The sequence below is a fragment of the Coregonus lavaretus genome (assembly GCF_964263955.1).
Source record: "Coregonus lavaretus genome assembly, chromosome: 10".
Lineage (NCBI taxonomy): Eukaryota > Metazoa > Chordata > Actinopteri > Salmoniformes > Salmonidae > Coregonus > Coregonus lavaretus.
In genome coordinates this window covers 6524805-6545468 of record NC_139997.1, presented here as the reverse complement: position 1 = coordinate 6545468, position 20664 = coordinate 6524805, and the positions used below count along the sequence as shown (strand labels likewise).

At 43.1% G+C, this 20664-nt stretch overlaps 1 protein-coding gene across 1 annotated transcript; it reads right to left on the bottom strand.

Moving 5' to 3' along the window:
- Positions 1 to 870: 870 nt before the first annotated feature.
- prlra (prolactin receptor a) lies at positions 871 to 10425 on the bottom strand (the record flags this gene model as incomplete). The annotated part of the gene is made up of 8 exons (XM_084169904.1): positions 871 to 1929; positions 2016 to 2085; positions 2247 to 2343; positions 2629 to 2770; positions 6559 to 6725; positions 6916 to 7085; positions 7954 to 8086; positions 10356 to 10425. The coding sequence occupies 8 exons, from the start codon at positions 10423 to 10425 to the stop codon at positions 871 to 873; spliced, it is 1908 nt and encodes a 635-aa protein (XP_084026030.1).
- Between the last annotated feature and the right edge of the window lie 10239 nt (positions 10426 to 20664).

Here is a 20664-nt window from a genome sequence, read left to right as displayed (position 1 = left end):
ATCCCTGTATTTCTTTCTGTAGTGCTTTTTTTCTTTGTACTTCCTTCTTTTCTTTAAAACAACATTTTACTTACAGTTATAGAAAACTTTTTATATAACTATAGTTTTCTAAACCAGAAACTGAATCATCAGCTGAGATCTGATACAGTATCTCTGAGACTATAGATAGACTAGACACATTTATAAAAGTCAGAATAATACATTAAAATGTATTTAGAGGTTCCCCCAGTTTTGGTTCTACAAGAATCATTTTACATACACCCGCATAACAACTGTATACAGAAAATTATACTTTGCAAGTCCGTTGAGGAAATAATGTGCAGTAGTGGAAATCAGTAGAGTTGCAATTTGCCATACACAGAGAGACAACAGAGCTGAAATAAGTAATAATTAGCATACACTTCAATTTACACCATTATGATCAAATACATTCATTATCATCATTAAAAATCATATTTAAAAAAATAAATATATAGCTATTCATTCTGTGGATTCTGAAGCATAAAGCTGTTTCCCATCGGTTCTTGCATGAAGTACACATATAGAGTTGGTTCTTTAACAGATTGTGGGTGAGCTATGCTCTCCAAGGAGTAAAAGGGTTTAGGTCCAGTCTCTGACAGAAACTCTCCTCACTATCTCAAAGTGTTTGTACATTTTTGGGAGATTAGCTTAGTCTCAGAGAGAATAGTTTTTATCCTCCAGAGAACTATCCATCCAGGCCTCCTCAATGTACAAAACTCCTGTGCTGAGCTGGAGACTGACAGAATGGAGAGTGACAATAGCAAACTGTCTAACTGTGTGACGTCACAACCCAGCTCGTGACTACAGGAGGAGCAGGGAGTTTAGCACACAGACCGTCTTTCAGACCCTCTAGAAGGTGGGCATCATAGTGGCAGTGTCCACATAGCCACTGGTGGTCAGGCACATGCTCTCCTGGAGCTGGGTAGCTACAGGCCCGTCTTTGGCCGCCTTGCCCTGCTGCTGTGTGGGACATCTCTCAGCCGAACCCCCCTCCTTCTCCTGGTAGTCACAGTACCGCCCAGCCTCAGCCATCTCCCTCTGCCTCTGCAGCAAGAGCACGTTGTCATTGTTCACCCCGTTGACTTTACTGTAGTCCACCCCGGCCCCGCCGAACTGCACCTGGAAGGGGCCCCGGCTATGGCTGGAGAGGGGCTTCAGCACCAGCTGGTTTTCCTGGTTCACTTTCTGGACCTCCACGTACTCCATGGACCGGGACGGGGACAGCCCAAGCACCGTGGCTTCTCTCTGGTGCTCCTGATTGTGGATGTTGAAGTTGATATGGGCCTGGAGGTGCTGGGCTTCCCAGTGGGAAGCGGCTCCAGCGGACGGGGATCTGCTGAGACGGTACTCGCTGTACTCTCCCAGGCTGTACTCTGGGTGGTGGTGGGAAGAGGAGGTGGATGTGGGGAAGAGATGATCTGGGATGCTGTATGTTGTCTCACTTGTGCTGTGCTGCTTGGGCATCTCAAGTGTACCATAGTGGTGGTTGTCGGAGGATCCATGGATCGACGGGGAGAAGACTGACGGCCAGGTCTTGACCCTCCCATTTGATGAATCTGGGCTGTCCACCTCCTGGCTGTCTCCCCTCTCCAGCCTCTCCCAAGACCCCGCCTGGCCCTGCAGTAGCTCGGGTTCCTCGTAGCTCGACTCCTCCTTGGACTCCACACCTCCACACTTCTCCATCAGCAAGGTGTGACTGTCACAGCTGCCCCGGCCTGAGTCGCTGTCCGACTGGTTCTTGGACTTGAGGCAACCGACATCTTGGAGGTCTTTCCCCTCCAGCATCAGTTCCTGTTTCTCGTTGACGTAAACCTCCAGGTATTCCACCAGCAGATCCTCGTAGTCGGTAGACCTCGGAGGGAAACTTTGGACTACCAAGGCGTTGAACACCTCTTCTGACTTCCCATTCTGTAGACAGAGCAAACATTGAGAAAACATTGCGAAAACATTGCGAAAATATTGAGACGTTGAGGGAACTAATGAAATCACTTTACCTTGAGAAGCTGTTTATCAAATCCTTTTATTTTAGGTCCAGGAACTGGAGGTAGTAGACAGTGCTTCACACTAGAGGGAAAGAGAGAGTGACTGAGTGAGTGAGCTGTTCATGAAAATCACCAAACAAGGACACTTTAGTAGAACAGAGAGTACTGTTGCTATGCAATCAGCTTCTTCATTGACTAATCTAATCTAATCTCATGACTGTGACTTCAGAAGGTCCTTCTTACCTGGTTCTGTTCATGGTGATAATCCATGTGAGAATCAGGAAGATGAAGGCAAAGAAGACTGCTATCAGGATCCACATGGATCTTTCCCGGGGGATATCTGTCAACACAACAAGAGAATAACATTAGAATACAACTTTTTTTTTGGTAACAGAAATGTGTGTTTTTGCTGTCTGTGTTTTTGCTGTCTGTGTTTTTGCTGTCTGTGTAGTTTTAAATAATGTACAGACACCACATACTCCCCCAAGAGGCTGGAAGCAGCACAGCACATTAGTGACTGATGTGCTGTCTGTACATTATTTAACACTATAACAACAATAGAGGCGTTGTTGCCCACTTCTACATCTAGGTCTACGGGCCATTGTCTGTACTGATGAAGACTTACAGTCTGGGACTTTGACATAGCTGGCGGCGCTCCACTCGCTCCAGAAGCCGTGGTCTGGTTTGCAGCGGACCTGGACCATGTAGATGCCACCAGAGTGCAGGCTGAAGATGTTGAACATTTTCTGCTGACCCGCGCGGTGCTCCTGTTAGGGAAAAGACAAAAGATAATATTAGAGATTGTAAATAACCACAAGGGCATTGATATGATGCTTTCATGAGTACTTTTTATAAACATGCACTTTTATCCAATAGCAGTGCATGCATACTTTTCTAGTGTGTATAAGTGATCCCTGTTGGAATTCAACCCTCGACCTTGGCCACAAGATACAGGCCTGACCCTTTTCTGAGTAATGATATATGGGTAACATAGTTAATGATGACTTTGATCGTCTGGCTTTGAAAAGTTTCCATGAACCTTCTCCGAACGATCCTTGAAGGCTTGTGTTTTGTCTAACTGGTTGATTATTCATATAACTCAGCAATAATTACCAATCTTAAACCAGGGAAGTATATCTAATCATTATTTAACAGGCCCCGTGATAAAGACATTGGCCAGTCAAGCATTGTAGCTGTAGGTGATAGATTAATTTGTATTTTAAGAATAATGACTAAAGGATTTCACCCCAAATACAGTATAAATGTGTGAACGGTGTTAAGAGTTATAATGTAGTGTCAACCCACTAACAGAGGGGGGCGGGACTAAACATTCCAGGGTGAAGGGGACTGAGAAGCTGTTTAAAGGTGGGCGGAGCAAAGTGCCTTTGTGTGTCAGGGGGTATAAAGGCTGTATATGTATTTTTTGGCGGCAGAGCTCTCCATGATTAAAACATACAGATCATTCTTGTTGGTTGCGGACCTTCGTTTAATTCATGATTAAACCAGAGCCTTACACCCTCTGGGAATTATTCAAAGCATTACGTTTGATTAATTAGAGATATAAATTCTCGTGACAGTAGGAGAGTGGTGGAACAAGTACCCAATTGTCATACTTGAGTAAAAGTATAGATACCTTAATAGAAAGTTACTCAAGTAAAAGTGAAAGTCAGCCAGTAAAATACTACTTGAGTAAAAGTCTAAAAGTATTTGATTTTAAATATACTTAAGTATCAAAAGTAAAAGTATAAATCATTTAAAATTCATATTATTTAGCAAAGCACAATTGTCTTGTTTTTTAACATTTCAGATAGCCAACACTCAGACATTATTTACAAAAGATGCATTTGTGTTTAGTGAGTCCGCCAGACCAGAGGCAGTAGGGCTGACCACGTGTTCTCTTGATAAGGGCGTGAATTGGACCATTTTCCTGTCCTGCTAAACATTCAAAATGTAACGAGTACTTTGGGTTGTCAGGGAAAATGTATGGAGTAAAAAGTACAATATTTTCTTCAGGAATGTAGTGAAGTAAAAGTAAAAGTTGTCAAAAAATACAAATAGTAAAGTAAAGTACAGATACCCCATAAAAACGACTTAAGTAGTACTTTAAAGTAATTTTACTTAAGTACTTTACACCACTGCTGTAGGGCAGATGACTGGGTTGTGCCTAAAAGGGCTCACTGCTCCCTATGTGTAGATCAGGGGTTCCCAACCTTTTTTCCCCAGGGCCCCCCTTTTACGACCAAATGTCCTGTAATTATACATAGTTTACCAAGACTCTTGACATCGTTTAGGCTATTTAATGATGATAATAATAAAAGCAATAATAATCATGGATTAGTGGTTAAGAGCTTTGGGCCAGTAATCAAAAGGTCGCTGGTTCTAATCCCCGAGCCGACTAGGTGAAAAATCTGTCGATGTGCCCTTGAGCAAGGCACTCAACCCTAATTGCTCCTGTAAGTCGCTCTGGATAAGACCGTCTGCTAAATGACTAAAATGTAAATGTAAAATGATATGGAAAATAAATTCACTCGTGCATCAGTGTTGAGTCTTCCTCTGGCATTTTACTGCTTGTTTCTAGCCTAAAGCATTGTGGATGTATTTGATCCCCTGCTGATTTTGTACGTTTGCCCACTGACAAAGACATGATCAGTCTATAATTTTAATGGTAGCTTTATTTGAACAGTGAGAGACAGAATAACAAACAGAAAAATCCAGAAAACGCATGTCAAAACTGTTATAAATGGATTAGCATTTTAATGAGGGAAATAAGTATTTGACCACTCTGCAAAACAGTACTTGGTGGCAAAACCCTTGTTGGCAATCACAGAGGTCAGACGTTTCTTGTAGTTGGCCACCAGGTTTGCACACATCTCAGGAGGGATTTTGTCCCACTCCTCTTTGCAGATCTTCTCCAAGTCATTAAGGTTTTGAGGCTGACGTTTGGCAACTCGAACCTTCAGCTCCCTCCACAGATTTTCTATGGGATTAAGGTCTGGAGACTGGCTAGGCCACTCCAGGACTTTAATGTGCTTCTTCTTGAACCACTCCTTTGTTGCCTTGGCCGTGTGTTTTGGGTCATTGTCATGCTGGAATACCCATCCACAACCCATTTTCAATGCCCCGGCTGAGGAAAGGAGGTTCTCACCCAAGATTTGACGGTACATGGCCCCGTCCATCGTCCCTTTGATGCGGTGAAGTTGTCCTGTCACCTTAGCAGAAAAACACCCCCAAAGCATAATGTTTCCACCTCCATGTTTGACGGTGGGGATGGTGTTCTTGGGGTCATAGGCAGCATTCCTCCTCCTCCAAACACGGCGAGTTGAGTTGATGCCAAAGAGCTCGGTTTTGGTCTCATCTGACCACAACACTTTCACCCAGTTCTCCTCTGAATCATTCAGATGTTCATTGGCAAACTTCAGACGGCCCTGTATATGTGCTTTCTTGAGCAGGGAGACCTTGCGGGCGCTGCAGGATTTCAGTCCTTCACGGCGTAGTGTTACCAATTGTTTTCTTGGTGACTATGGTCCCAGCTGCCTTGAGATCATTGAAAAGATCCTCCCGTGTAGTTTTGGGCTGATTCCTCACCGTTCTCATGATCATTGCAACTCCACGAGGTGAGATCTTGCATGGAGCCCCAGGCCGAGGGAGATTGACAGTTATTTTGTGTTTCTTCCATTTGCGGATAATCGCACCAACTGTTGTCACCTTCTCACCAAGCTGCTTGGCGATGGTCTTGTAGCCCATTCCAGCCTTGTGTAGGTCTACAATCTTGTCCCTGACATCCTTGGAGAGCTCTTTGGTCTTGGCCATGGTGGAGAGTTTGGAATCTGATTGATTGATTGCTTCTGTGGACAGGTCTCTTCTGTACAGGTAACAAGCTGAGATTAGGAGCACTCCCTTTAAGAGTGTGCTCCTAATCTCAGCTTGTTACCTGTATAAAAGACACCTGGGAGCCAGAAATCTTTCTGATTGAGAGGGGGTCAAATACTTATTTCCCTCATTAAAATGCAAATCAATTTATAACATTGTTGACATGCGTTTTTCTGGATTTTTGTTGTTGTTATTCTGTCTCTCACTGTTCAAATAAACCTACCATTAAAATGATAGACTGATCATTTCTTTGTCAGTGGGCAAACGTACAAAATCAGCAGGGGATCAAATACTTTTTTCCCTCACTGTATAGCTTAGATAACGGTGATCCCCAACTCTGCTCCTAGAGACCTGCATTATACTCCAGGTTTTTATCCCAGCTGAGCTTAATGTCTTCATCACACTGGCCTCAACTGATTTTCAACACCTTGATTAGCGAGTCAAGTGGTTCACTGCTGGGCACATGCTGGTACAGAGCAGGAATGAGGATCACTGCGGGATTGAGGATCACTGCCCTAGAGGTTACAAACTGTCTGCTCCTAATGAATCTTTTCTAATCACATCACTTCCTCTTCTTCAGTGTAGCTGCAAAGGCATCACTCCCTGATTGTGGTTGCCATTGTGAACGTTCTGAATGTTCTAGTGTGTGGTTGCTGTGGCAAACATTCTAATTGTGTTTACGTACCTCCCACTCCTCTGCCTCCTCCAGTTTGACCCTGAGCTCATAGATAAGGGTGATCCAGCCGGAACGTGTGTCAGCCTTACGGGGCGGCTCCCATGACACCCTGAGGAAAGGACCATCTTCGTCCTCCAACACCCCCACCGTCACGTTCTCTGGTGTGTGTGGCTGGACTGAAGAGGGGGGACAGACGGATACTAATGTCAATGACCATGTCTACGTCCACGGGGTCAAGTTTCTGACCTCTATAGACCACGTCTACGTCTACGGGGTCAAGTTTCTTACCTCTATAGACCACGTCTACAGGGTCAAGTTTCTTACCTCTATAGACCACGTCTACGTCCACAGGGTCAAGTTTCTTACCTATATAGACCACGTCTACGTCCACAGGGTCAGAGAAGTTGCTGCCGAGGGCGTTGGTGGCCACTACAGTGATGTTGTAGTTGATCCAGATGGATGTTTCATTCTTGTTGAAGAAACAGGAGTTGGCCCCCGCTGTATGGTAGTCTGGACACTCATAGACTGTTTCAGAGCTGGAGAGGGACAGAGAGAGGGACAGAGAGAGGGGCAGAGAGAGGGACAGAGAGAGGGACAGAGAGAGGGACAGAGAGAGGGACAGAGAGAGGGACAGAGAGAGGGACAGAGAGAGGGACAGAAAGAGACAGTTAGTTCCAGTTAGAGACAGAGAGACAGACAGTGAAGTAGTCTGGACTCTCATTGACTGTGTCAGAGCTGGAGAGACAGGGACAGAGAGAGCGCGACAGAGACAGTTCCAGTTAGAGACAGATAGTGAAGTAGTCTGGACTCTCATAGACCGTGTCAGAGCTGGACAAAGAGAGATGACACAGAGATGACAATGTGACATAAGTGAGGAACAACGTGTCTGGACAGGAGGGGGAATAAGTGTTCGTGTGGAGGCATTGTTATGGTTTTTCAGTCTTGCTATTTCCACGACAGTGAAAAAAACAAGTCAACATCCTTTGCCTTTGTGTGTACATAAACAATTCCTGAAAAACATCAGTGTGTTTGTACCTAAGCCTGCGTGTGTAGATGTGTCCAAGACAAGTGACCAATGGTGTTTATGAGTGAGCATGTGATAGGGGGTAATGCGGGCATGGGGGGGGGGGGTTGCTTCGTGGGTGTCCGCCTCCAGTGGGCATGTGATAGGGGGTAATGCGGGCATGGGGGGGGGGGGGGGGGGGGGGTTGCTTCGTGGGTGTCCGCCTCCAGTGGGCATGTGATAGGGGGTAATGCGGGCATGGGGGGGGGGGGGGGGGGGGTTGCTTCGTGGGAGTCCGCCTCCAGTGGGCATGTGATAGGGGGTAATGCGGGCATGGGGGGGGGGGGGGGTTTCTTCGTGGGTGTCCACCTCCTTGCCAGTGGGCATGTATTACCACTCACTTCTCTTTGTGGTAGAAGAGGGAGTAGGTGGTGGGTCGCCCCCCATCAGAGCCTGCCTCCCACCAGCAGGTGAAGGTCTCCTTATCTGGGGACCTGCAGCTGGTCAGCTTGGGCTTTCCTGGGGGGGTGTGGCCTGAAGGATAGACAACCGGTAGACCAGGTCAGACAACAGGCACAGAAGGCAGCACAACACACAACACATGTGAGACAACACACAACACCTGTGAGACAACACACAACACCTGTGAGACAACACACAACACCTGTGGGACAACACACAACACCTGTGGGACAACACACAACACCTGTGGGACAACACACAACACCTGTGGGACAACACACAACACCTTTGACAGTTAGACCAGCTATTTCCTTATTTCTTTTATATTTCATTTGACCTTTGTTTGACCAAGTTTTCCCATTGAGGTCAAAATATATCTATATATAATATATCTACAGCATATACACTACCAGTCAAAAGTTTGGACACACCTACTCATTCAAGGGTTTTTCTGTATTTTTACTATTTTTTACATTGTAGAATAATAGTGAAGACATCAAAACTATGAAATAATACATATGGAATCATTTAGTAACCAAAAAAGTGTTAAACAAATCAAAATATATTTTAGATTTTAGATTCTTCAAAGTAGCCACCCTTTGCCTTGATGACAGCTTTGCACACTCTTGGCATTCTCTCAACCAGCTTCACCTGGAATGCTTTTCCAACTGTCTTGAAGGAGTTCCCAATTATGTTGAGCACTTGTTGGCTGCTTTTCCTTCACTCTGTGGTCCAACTCATCCCAAACCATCTCAATTGGGTTGAGGTCGGGTGATTACGGAGGCCAGGTCACCTGATGCAGCACTCCATACTAGCCCTTATACAGCCTGGAGGTTTATTGGGTCATTGTCCTGTTGAAAAACAAATGATAGTCCCACTAAGCGCAAACCAGATGGTTTGCGTATTGCTGCAGAATGCTGTGGTAGCCATGCTGGTTAAGTGTGCCTTGAATTCTAAATAAATCACAGACAGTGTCACCAGCAAAGCACCCCCACACCATCACACCTCCTCCTCCATACTTCACAGTGGGAACCACATATGTGGATATCATCCGTTCACCTACTCTGCGACTCACAAAGACATGGTGGTTGGAACCAAAAATCTCAAATTTGGACTCATCAGACCAAAGGACAGATTTCCACCGGTCTGATGTCCATTGCTCGTGTTTCTTGGCCCAAGCAAGTCTCTTTTTATTATTGGTGTCCTTTTGTAGTGGTTTCTTTGCAGCAAAAGGCCTGATTCACGCAGTCTCCTCTGAACAGTTGATTTTGAGAGTGTCTGTTACTTGAACTCTGTGAAGCATTTATTTGGGCTGCAATCTGAGGTGCGGTTAACTCGAATGAACTTATCCTCTGCAGCAGAGGTAACTCTGGGTCTTCCATTCCTGTGGCGGTCCTCATGAGAGCCAGTTTCATCATAGCACCTGATGGTTTTTGCGACTGCACTTGAAGAAACTTTCAAAGTTCTTGAAATGTTCCGTATTGACTGACCTTCATGTCTTAAAGTAATGATGGACTGTCGTTTCTCTTTGCTTATTTGAGCTGTTCTTGCCATAATATGGACTTGGTATTTTACCAAATAGGGCTATCTTCTGTATACCACCCCTACCTTGTCACAACACAACTGATTGGCTCAAACAGATTAAGAAGGAAATAAATTCCACAAATTAACTTTTAAGAAGGCACACCTGTTAATTGAAATGCATTCCAGGTGACTACCTCATGATGGTGGTTGAGAGAAAGCCAAGAGTGTGCAAAGCTTTCATCAAAGCAAAGGGTGGCTCCTATGAAGAATCTCAAATTTAAAATATATTTTGATTTGTTTAACACTTTTTTGGTTACTACATGACTCCATATGTGTTGTTTCATAGTTTTCATGTCTTCACTATTATTCTACAATGTAGAAAATAGTAAAAATAAAGAAAAACCCTTGAATGAATCGGTGTGTCCAAACTTTTGACTGGTACTGTATAATAGATCTATATATAATAGATCTATATCAAAATTATCAATTTTACTTGTGGCTGTTATCTAGATATGGTAGCAGTGTATTTCCAATGTCTACTGTGATGGGTGTAGTACTGAAACTACAGTAAGCCTTCAGCCGACACTGTTGATATGCTCCATGCATAGTCTTAATCATTCTGGACACCCAGTCTCCCTTTAATTCAGCCAGTTATATACGGACAGTGCAATCCAAATCCAATCAGAGGTTACATGGCCGTGGTCTTTGACTTAAATGTTCCGAGTGACCACAGGCAGATTAGTGGCAGTATCATACACGCACGCACACACACACATGCACACACACACACACACACACTTTGTGGTCTGTGACTTACGTGCTCCCTGAGCGACCACAGGCAGAATTAGTGACAGTATCAGTGTGACTCCCGCGTCTCTCCACATCATGCCTCCTCACTGCAAGTCAGTTTGAATTCTGGGAAAACAGAGACAGAAACAGACCAAGCATGAAGCATGACCAAGGATCAACCTATCAGGTGTCTCAACACTGAACACCAGAATGCTAGACAGGTGACATCATCTAATTGGACCCCTGGTTGTCTTGTGTGATCAGTAGAAACAAGACTTGATGTTAGGGGAAACAACATGGTTACTACCAGTATATGCCGGTCAGCCAGACTGAAGACCACAACGGAAATATGTTTTTTTGTGTAATCCTCCTTAATGATTTTAAATGCAGTGTATCAACGTGTGTGGTTAGTGGAGGAGTATTTATTTTATTGACCAAACAAATTCTAGCCATCTGACCAGTTACATAATGAAAAAGGTCAATATGTCTCAATGGTTTCTAACTAATTGACTTATTATCTTGTTACATAAAATAGCTCTACCTCCATCTTCAGGCATCTCCGTGTTTATTTTACCTTTATTTAACCAGGAAAGTCAGTTAAGAACAAATTCTTATTTTCAACGACGGCCTACACCGGCCAAACCCGGACGACGCTGGGCCAATTGTGCGCAGCCCTATGGGGCTCCCGGTCACGGCCGGTTGTGACACAGCCTGGAATCGAACCAGGGGGTCTGTAGTGACGCCTCAAACACTGAGATGCAGTGCCTTAGACCGCTGCGCCACTCGGGAGCCCAATAGTAATGCAAACTGTAGGTAAGCGTATTCGTAGCCTCAACTAGATGAGATTTGGAAAGACAGCCATTCTAGACTCGAGTGTTAGTGCCGTCAGTGTCAACTTGCTTCAGTTTGACCATCATACCCTTGTCCAGGTGGTTGAGTTCAACTTCTAACCACAACGTGTGTGGTTTAAATGACTGTTTCTAATCCATGCATGGCCCCATTGAATTTCCACAGTCATGCTTCTAAAATATTTATTAATGTGGTCTTGATGTTTACCACCATTCAAGTGAACATCCATATAAGATCAGAATATAATATTGAGCTAAGGAAACATCCATATAAGATCAGAATATAATATTGAGCTAAGGAAACATCCATTTAAGATCAGAATATAATATTGAGCTAAGGGAACATCCATTTAAGATCAGAATATAATATTGAGCTAAGGAAACATCCATATAAGATCAGAATATAATATTTAGCTAAGGAAACATCCATATCAGATCAGAATATAATATTGAGCTAAGGAAACATCCATTTAAGATCAGAATATAATATTGAGCTAAGGGAACATCCATTTAAGATCAGAATATAATATTGAGCTAAGGAAACATCCATATAAGATCAGAATATAATATTGAGCTAAGGAAACATCCATTTAAGATCAGAATATAATATTGAGCTAAGGAAACATCCATATCAGATCAGAATATAATATTGAGCTAAGGAAACATCCATATCAGATCAGAATATAGAGCTAAGGGAACATCCATATCAGATCAGAATATAATATTGAGCTAAGGAAACATCCATATAAGATCAGAATATAATATTGAGCTAAGGAAACATCCATATCAGATCAGAATATAATATTGAGCTAAGGAAACATCCATATCAGATCAGAATATAATATTGAGCTAAGGGAACATCCATATCAGATCAGAATATAATATTGAGCTAAGGAAACATCCATATCAGATCAGAATATAATATTGAGCTAAGGGAACATCCATATCAGATCAGAATATAATATTGAGCTAAGGGAACATCCATATCAGATCAGAATATAATATTGAGCTAAGGGAACATCCATATCAGATCAGAATATAATATTGAGCTAAGGGAACATCCATATCAGATCAGAATATAATATTGAGCTAAGGGAACATCCATATCAGATCAGAATATAATATTGAGCTAAGGGAACATCCATATCAGATCAGAATATAATATTGAGCTAAGGGAACATCCATATCAGATCAGAATATAATATTGAGCTAAGGAAACATCCATATCAGATCAGAATATAATATTGAGCTAAGGAAACATCCATATAAGATCAGAATATAATATTGAGCTAAGGAAACATCCATTTAAGATCAGAATATAATATTGAGCTAAGGAAACATCCATATCAGATCAGAATATAATATTGAGCTAAGGGAACATCCATATCAGATCAGAATATAATATTGAGCTAAGGGAACATCCATATCAGATCAGAATATAATATTGAGCTAAGGAAACATCCATATCAGATCAGAATATAATATTGAGCTAAGGAAACATCCATATAAGATCAGAATATAATATTGAGCTAAGGAAACATCCATTTAAGATCAGAATATAATATTGAGCTAAGGAAACATCCATATAAGATCAGATTATAATATTGAGCTAAGTGAACATCCATATCAGATCAGAATATAATATTGAGCTAAGGAAACATCCATATCAGATCAGAATATAATATAATATTGAGCTAAGGAAACATCCATATAAGATCAGAATATAATATTGAGCTAAGGAAACATCCATATCAGATCAGAATATAATATTGAGCTAAGGGAACATCCATATCATATCAGAATATAATATTGAGCTAAGGGAACATCCATATCAGATCAGAATATAATATTGAGCTAAGGGAACATCCATTTAAGATCAGAATATAATATTGAGCTAAGGAAACATCCATATCAGATCAGAATATAATATTGAGCTAAGGAAACATCCATTTAAGATCAGAATATAATATTGAGCTAAGGGAACATCCATTTAAGATCAGAATATAATATTGAGCTAAGGGAACATCCATATCAGATCAGAATATAATATTGAGCTAAGGAAACATCCATATAAGATCAGAATATAATATTGAGCTAAGGAAACATCCATATCAGATCAGAATATAATATTGAGCTAAGGAAACATCCATATCAGATCAGAATATAATATTGAGCTAAGTGAACATCCATTTAAGATCAGAATATAATATTGAGCTAAGGAAACATCCATATCAGATCAGAATATAATATTGAGCTAAGGAAACATCCATATCAGATCAGAATATAATATTGAGCTAAGGAAACATCCATTTAAGATCAGAATATAATATTGAGCTAAGGAAACATCCATATCAGATCAGAATATAATATTGAGCTAAGGGAACATCCATATCAGATCAGATTATAATATTGAGCTAAGGAAACATCCATATCAGATCAGAATATAATATTGAGCTAAGGAAACATCCATTTAAGATCAGAATATAATATTGAGCTAAGGAAACATCCATATCAGATCAGAATATAATATTGAGCTAAGTGAACATCCATTTAAGATCAGAATATAATATTGAGCTAAGGAAACATCCATATCAGATCAGAATATAATATTGAGCTAAGGAAACATCCATATCAGATCAGAATATAATATTGAGCTAAGGAAACATCCATTTAAGATCAGAATATAATATTGAGCTAAGGAAACATCCATATCAGATCAGAATATAATATTGAGCTAAGGAACATCCATATCAGATCAGATTATAATATTGAGCTAAGGAAACATCCATATCAGATCAGAATATAATATTGAGCTAAGGAAACATCCATTTAAGATCAGAATATAATATTGAGCTAAGGAAACATCCATATCAGATCAGAATATAATATTGAGCTAAGGAAACATCCATATCAGATCAGAATATAATATTGAGCTAAGGAAACATCCATATAAGATCAGAATATAATATTGAGCTAAGGGAACATCCATATCAGATCAGAATATAATATTGAGCTAAGGAAAAAAGCTATTTTGATAGAAAATAATAAATAATACACCTGCAATAAAAATAAAAAATAAATATTCCCTCAGCAACAGAGTTTCAGGTGTATTATTCCTCCCAGTATTCTCTGTAGAGTGGACTAGATCCTCTGCATGCTGACGTCCTGTTTAATTGGATAACTAAGAAGGTCAATTAGACTCTGACGACAGTGTTCTCTACACTATGACGTAATCTGTGTACAAGGCAAGCTGAAAGACGTGTAATCTCAAAGAGTGTGCTGTGCATTAAGTCTAATTACTGAGTAATTCAGGGTTCATCCCAGCTCAGCATTTTATCAAACACCCTGAGAAAGAGCTAACATCACATAACCTAGCTACTGTGAAGTAGTCATGAGTCGATTGCATTTTTAAGTACCATACATAAAACGATATATACAAATATATTTAAGGTCTGCAGAGAATAGTAAACATGACAGAAAAGCTGGAGAAAAATAATGTTGTTTTCCCCCCATGTGTGCAAAGATGAACAAAGCTCCTCCTCTTTCCAGCTGGCATATACAGCATATCTGATTGTGTAACGTTAAGAGCTTATGTGTCATCCTAACCAAGGAGAAACACAGTTAGATGGGACGCAGCTACTGCTACTGCTGCTTCTCTATCGGACTGCATTGCAACTCCCATTTGCAGGACTGTGGATCGTGATCTGTGTTCCCTCCTCCTCCCTCCCAGTGCAGTGTTCCCTCCTGATCCCTCCCAGTGCAGTGTTCACTTCTCCTCCCTCCCAGTGCAGTGTTCCCTCCTCCTCCCTCCCAGTGCAGTGTTCCCTCCTCCTCCCTCCCAGTGCAATGTTCCCTCCTCCTCCTTCCCAGTGCAGTGTTCCCTCCTGATCCCTCCCAGTGCAGTGTTCCCTCCTCCTCCCTCCCAGTGCAGTGTTCCCTCCTCCTCCCTCCCAGTGCAGTGTTCCCTCCTCATCCCTCCCAGTGCAGTGTTCCCTCCTCCTCCCTCCCAGTGCAGTGTTCCCTCCTGATCCCTCCCAGTGCAGTGTTCCCTCCTCCTCCCTCCCAGTGCAGTGTTCCCTCCTCCTCCTTCCCAGTGCAGTGTTCCCTCCTCCTCCCTCCCAGTGCAGTGTTCCCTCCTCCTCCCTCCCAGTGCAGTGTTCCCTCCTGATCCCTCCCAGTGCAGTGTTCCCTCCTCCTCCCTCCCAGTGCAGTGTTCCCTCCTGATCCCTCCCAGTGCAGTGTTCCCTCCTCCTCCCTCCCAGTGCAGTGTTCCCTCCTCCTCCCTCCCAGTGCAGTGTTCCCTCCTGATCCCTCCCAGTGCAGTGTTCCCTCCTCCTCCCTCCCAGTGCAGTGTTCCCTCCTGATCCCTCCCAGTGCAGTGTTCCCTCCTGATCCCTCCCAGTGCAGTGTTCCCTCCTCCTCCCTCCCAGTGCAGTGTTCCCTCCTGATCCCTCCCAGTGCAGTGTTCCCTCCTCCTCCCTCCCAGTGCAGTGTTCCCTCCTCCTCCCTCCCAGTGCAGTGTTCCCTCCTGATCCCTCCCAGTGCAGTGTTCCCTCCTCCTCCCTCCCAGTGCAGTGTTCCCTCCTCCTCCCTCCCAGTGCAGTGTTCCCTCCTCCTCCTTCCCAGTGCAGTGTTCCCTCCTCCTCCCTCCCAGTGCAGTGTTCCCTCCTCCTCCCTCCCAGTGCAGTGTTCCCTCCTCCTCCCTCCCAGTGCAGTGTTCCCTCCTCCTCCTTCCCAGTGCAGTGTTCCCTCCTCCTGATCCCTCCCAGTGCAGTGTTCCCTCCTCCTCCCTCCCAGTGCAGTGTTCCCTCCTCCTCCTTCCCAGTGCAGTGTTCCCTCCTCCTGATCCCTCCCAGTGCAGTGTTCCCTCCTCCCTCCCAGTGCAGTGTTCCCTCCTCCTCCCTCCCAGTGCAGTGTTCCCTCCTCCTCCCTCCCAGTGTAATGTTCCCTCCTCCTCCCTCCCAGTGCAGTGTTCCCTCCTCCTCCCTCCCAGTGCAGTGTTCCCTCCTCCTCCCTCCCAGTGCAGTGTTCCCTCCTCCTCCCTCCCAGTGTAATGTTCCCTCCTCCTCCCTCCCAGTGCAGTGTTCCCTCCTGATCCCTCCCAGTGCAGTGTTCCCTCCTCCTCCCTCCCAGTGTAATGTTCCCTCCTCCTCCCTCCCAGTGCAGTGTTCCCTCCTCCTCCCTCCCAGTGCAGTGTTCCCTCCTCCTCCCTCCCAGTGCAGTGTTCCCTCCTCCTCCCTCCCAGTGCAGTGTTCCCTCCTGATCCCTCCCAGTGCAGTGTTCCCTCCTCCTCCCTCCCAGTGCAGTGTTCCCTTCTCCTCCCTCCCAGTGCAGTGTTCCCTCCTGATCCCTCCCAGTGCAGTGTTCCCTCCTCCTCCCTCCCAGTGCAGTGTTCCCTCCTCCTCCCTCCCAGTGCAGTGTTCCCTCCTTCTTCCTCCCAGTGCAGATGTTGGTGTTATTACTCTGGTTCACCTATTCCCTATTCCAAAAGGTAGCAAACTTACATAAAATAAAACACATAGCCTGAGACAGGAGAGATAGATTCAGCACATTTCATTCACATGTTTCACTAATACACTCATCAGCTTATTGAACTGAAGGGATCACTAACTAATAGCAGCCAGTCAGAGATAATATGTTCTGCATGCCTAACTGGTAGTTCCACTAAGCCGATGAAGTAACACTGATTTAACTACATTACCGTATTACTCCATCTATCTACCTTGCAACCTCCATGGCCTCTGACACCAAGAGTGACGGCGGTATTTACTCCATGGTGCCTTGATTTCAACGTCACCCTAATCTGATAATTGGCAGATTAGAGTTGAGGCGGTTGAAGGGAGGGGAGGATTGTCCTCCGGCTGCATATAGCTCTATCTTACATAACCAGAGCATCACTAAGCTGCAGCCCGCTAAGCTGGCAAAGTGACTGAAGCTAAACAAACAGGGACGCTCATAAACATACACTGATTCAACGTCTGTATAGTGACCCTAAACGTCTTCGCTCTCACGGTTCACATTTGTTACTCACTCAGGTTCCCCTTTTTCTATCCCTTGCTGGTTTATCCCTCTAGATACTTTATTGTGATTGAAAGGCTAAATTAAATCTCAACTATAGGCCATAGCTATGTCAGTAGGCTAGATAGCAATGGGTTAGGTTAATATCTTGTATTTTATTTCTTGGTCATTAGTAGTTAAACTAGATTTTAAAATGAATAAATACATGCCTTTATGGGAAATCTACACCCCGATACCAGTAAACCTGCCAAAAGAAGAAGTAATAATGATTTTTACAATCTGCCTGCACTGCACTGCACTTACTCATTTAGAACCCTGTACTTGGACCTGTACTTCTGTTGGAATAAAAGCATTAAATAAATTAATATTATTTGGATAAAAGCATTAAATAAATTAACTTTCTTTGGAATAAAAGCATTAAATAAATAAACGTTCTTTGGAATAAAACTATTAAATAAATACACTTTCTTTGGAATAAAAACATTAAATAAATAAACGTTATTTGGAATAAAAGCATTAAATAAATAAACTTTCTTTGGAATAAAAGCATTAAATAAATAAACTTTCTTTGGAATAAAAGCAACCATAGAACCCTGAGTCTAAAGACGAGACGGCATCCTAGAAGTTAAGAGAGGTGGTGTCCATGGCAACCCCATAGGGTGATACTTCATGTGAGGGAATGATTACAATTATTCCTAGATAATGGTGGAGGAAGGACACTCTTCATCACCCTTTCAGCGATACAATGGATGATTATGATCAACCAACCATTTGTGACTCACAAGGAGCTCAGAACAGTCAGAGCACTTTCAAGCCCAATGAGGTAGCCTACGCTGAATTCTACAGCCTCTGCCTTTCTCTCTCTAATTCCTCCTAACAGTGGGATAGGGGTGTATTACAATTACAAGACGAGATCAAACAATGCTCCTCAATCAATAGGGCTATGTTTGATCTTTCCGCCTGGACCAAAGGGGAACAGCAGAGCACGCTATCGTAGTCTGGTGTGTTGTTGATTCCCAACACCCAATGCTTGTTCAGAGAATAGAATAGGTTACAGACTGTAATTTCAGAAGGTGTGAGGTATCAGATTGCGCCCTGAGTTGACACACTGTGCCGTAAGGAGATCCTAGGGCTTCTTCTGATAGGCCTGTATCCTGACGCTCCCTGGGTGAATAACGATTAGAGATATTTAATTATTAAGGAGCTCAGGTGTGACTCCTCTAGGCTAGTAGGGTTTTGAATGGCTCGGGTGGGTGCCGCCTTCAGAGTGGAATAGCAGGTCATTAGAACCTGACCTGGGGCTTGCGTTGTGCCCAGTCCTGGTGGTCAAACATCAGTACACCAACTGGAGAGTGCTACAAAAGCCACAATATACACTCTTAGAAAAAAGGGTTCCAAAAGGGTTCTTCAGCTGTCCCTATAGGAGAACCCTTTTTGGTTCCAGGTAGAACTCTTTTGAGTTCCATGTAGAACCCTCTGTGTTAAGGTTTCTACGTGGAACTCAAAAGGGTTCTGCCTGGAACCAAAAAGGGTTATTCAAAGGGTTCTCCTATGGGCACAGCCGAAGAACCCTTTTAGGTTCTAGCTAGCACCTTTTTTTCTAAGAGTGTACAGTAGGTACGGTGGCTCAACAAAGTAGTCTTTAGATACTGTAAGTGTGATGTTGTTTAGATATCTTTCTATATGAAACACACAACGTACACACACACACACACACACACACACAGACAGACACACACACTAACCTTGACAAACTTTGAGGCCTTGTCAGAAGAACCTTGACCGTCATGTGACCTAAACAGTCAAGTGTAAACCGGCCTGACCAGCCTCCTCATGATTCTGTTGATACAGGATGTGGACTGGGCTGTTGTGCACTGAGCAGTATCCTGGGGCATAGGAGAATGCCCACACACACACACACACACACAAAACCAATTTCTAGAACCAAACACAAGAGGATAGCACTTCTTCCTAACATAACTGCCATTGAAAAATGTCTTTGGGTTAATAAACATCCTGGTTTGTGATTGGACTGGTTACTGTGTTTCCAAATGACTGCCATTTCTAGTTATTCTAAGTTTTTTGATTGTGCTGACATTTTCCTCCAGGGCAACATACCACCAAGCTACCCCTACTGTAGGTACACAGGGCACACAGGGAGGGACGCTGAATACCATTAAAAAGCAAGGTGCTGCAAGACATGGATATCATATTTTTGCACATCACATTATAGTAGTGTATGTCGGCAAACCTCAGTATTGATGTACAGTGCCTTCAGAAAGTAATCACACCTCTTGACTTTTCTCCCATTCTGCTGTTACAGCCTGAATTTAAAATAGATTAAATTGAGATTTTGTGTCACTGGCCTACACACAATACCCCATAATGTCAAAGTGGAATTATGTTTTTAGAAATGTTTACAGATTCATAAGAAATGAAAAGCTGAAATACCTTGAGTCAATAAGTATTCAAACCCTTAGTTATCGCAAGCCTAAATAAGTTCAGGAGTAATAATTTGCTTAAGTCACACTCTGTGTGCCATAATAGTGTTCGAAAAATGAAAAGGAGAGCAATAATTGAATAACAACGTTCCGAAAGCCATCAGGGCATGAAGACAGCTTAGTGGTTAACATGATTTTTGAATGACTACCTCATCGCTGTACCACACACAAACAATTATCTGTAAGGTCCCTCAGTCGAGCAGTGAATTTCAAACACACACCAGGGAGGTTTTCCAATTCCTCACAAAGGGCACCTATTGGTAGATGGGTAAAAAAAACAACAGACATTGAATATCCCTTTGAGCACGGTGAAGTTATGAATTACACTTTGGATGGTGTATCAATACACCCAGTCACTACAAAGATACAGGCATCCTTCCTAACTCAGTTGCCGGAGAGGAAGGAAATCGCTAAGGGATTTCACCATGAGGCCAATGGTGACTTTAAAACAGTTACAGAGTTCAATGGCTGTGATAGGAGAAAACTGAGGATGGATCAACAACATTGTAGTTACTCCACAATACTAACCTAAATGACAGAGTGAAAAGAAGGAAGCCTGTACAGAATAAAAAATATTCCAAAACATGCATCCTGTTTGCAATAAGGTACTAAAGTAATGTCCTGAATACAAAGCGTTATGTTTGGGGCAAATCTCACACAACACATCACCACTGAGTACCACTCTTCACATTTTCAAGCATGGTGGTGGATTCATCATGTTCTGGGTATGCGTGTCATCGGCAAGGGAGGTTTTTTGGGATTAAAAGAAACGGAATAGAGCTAAGCACAGGCAAAATCCTAGAGGAAAACCTGGTTCAGTCTGCTTTTCAACAGATACTGGGAGACAAATTCACCTTTCAGCAGGACAATAACCTGAAACACAACGCCAAATATACACTGGAGTTGCTTACCAAGACGACATCGAATGTTCCTGAGTGGCCTAGTTACAGTTTTGACTTAATTCGGCTTG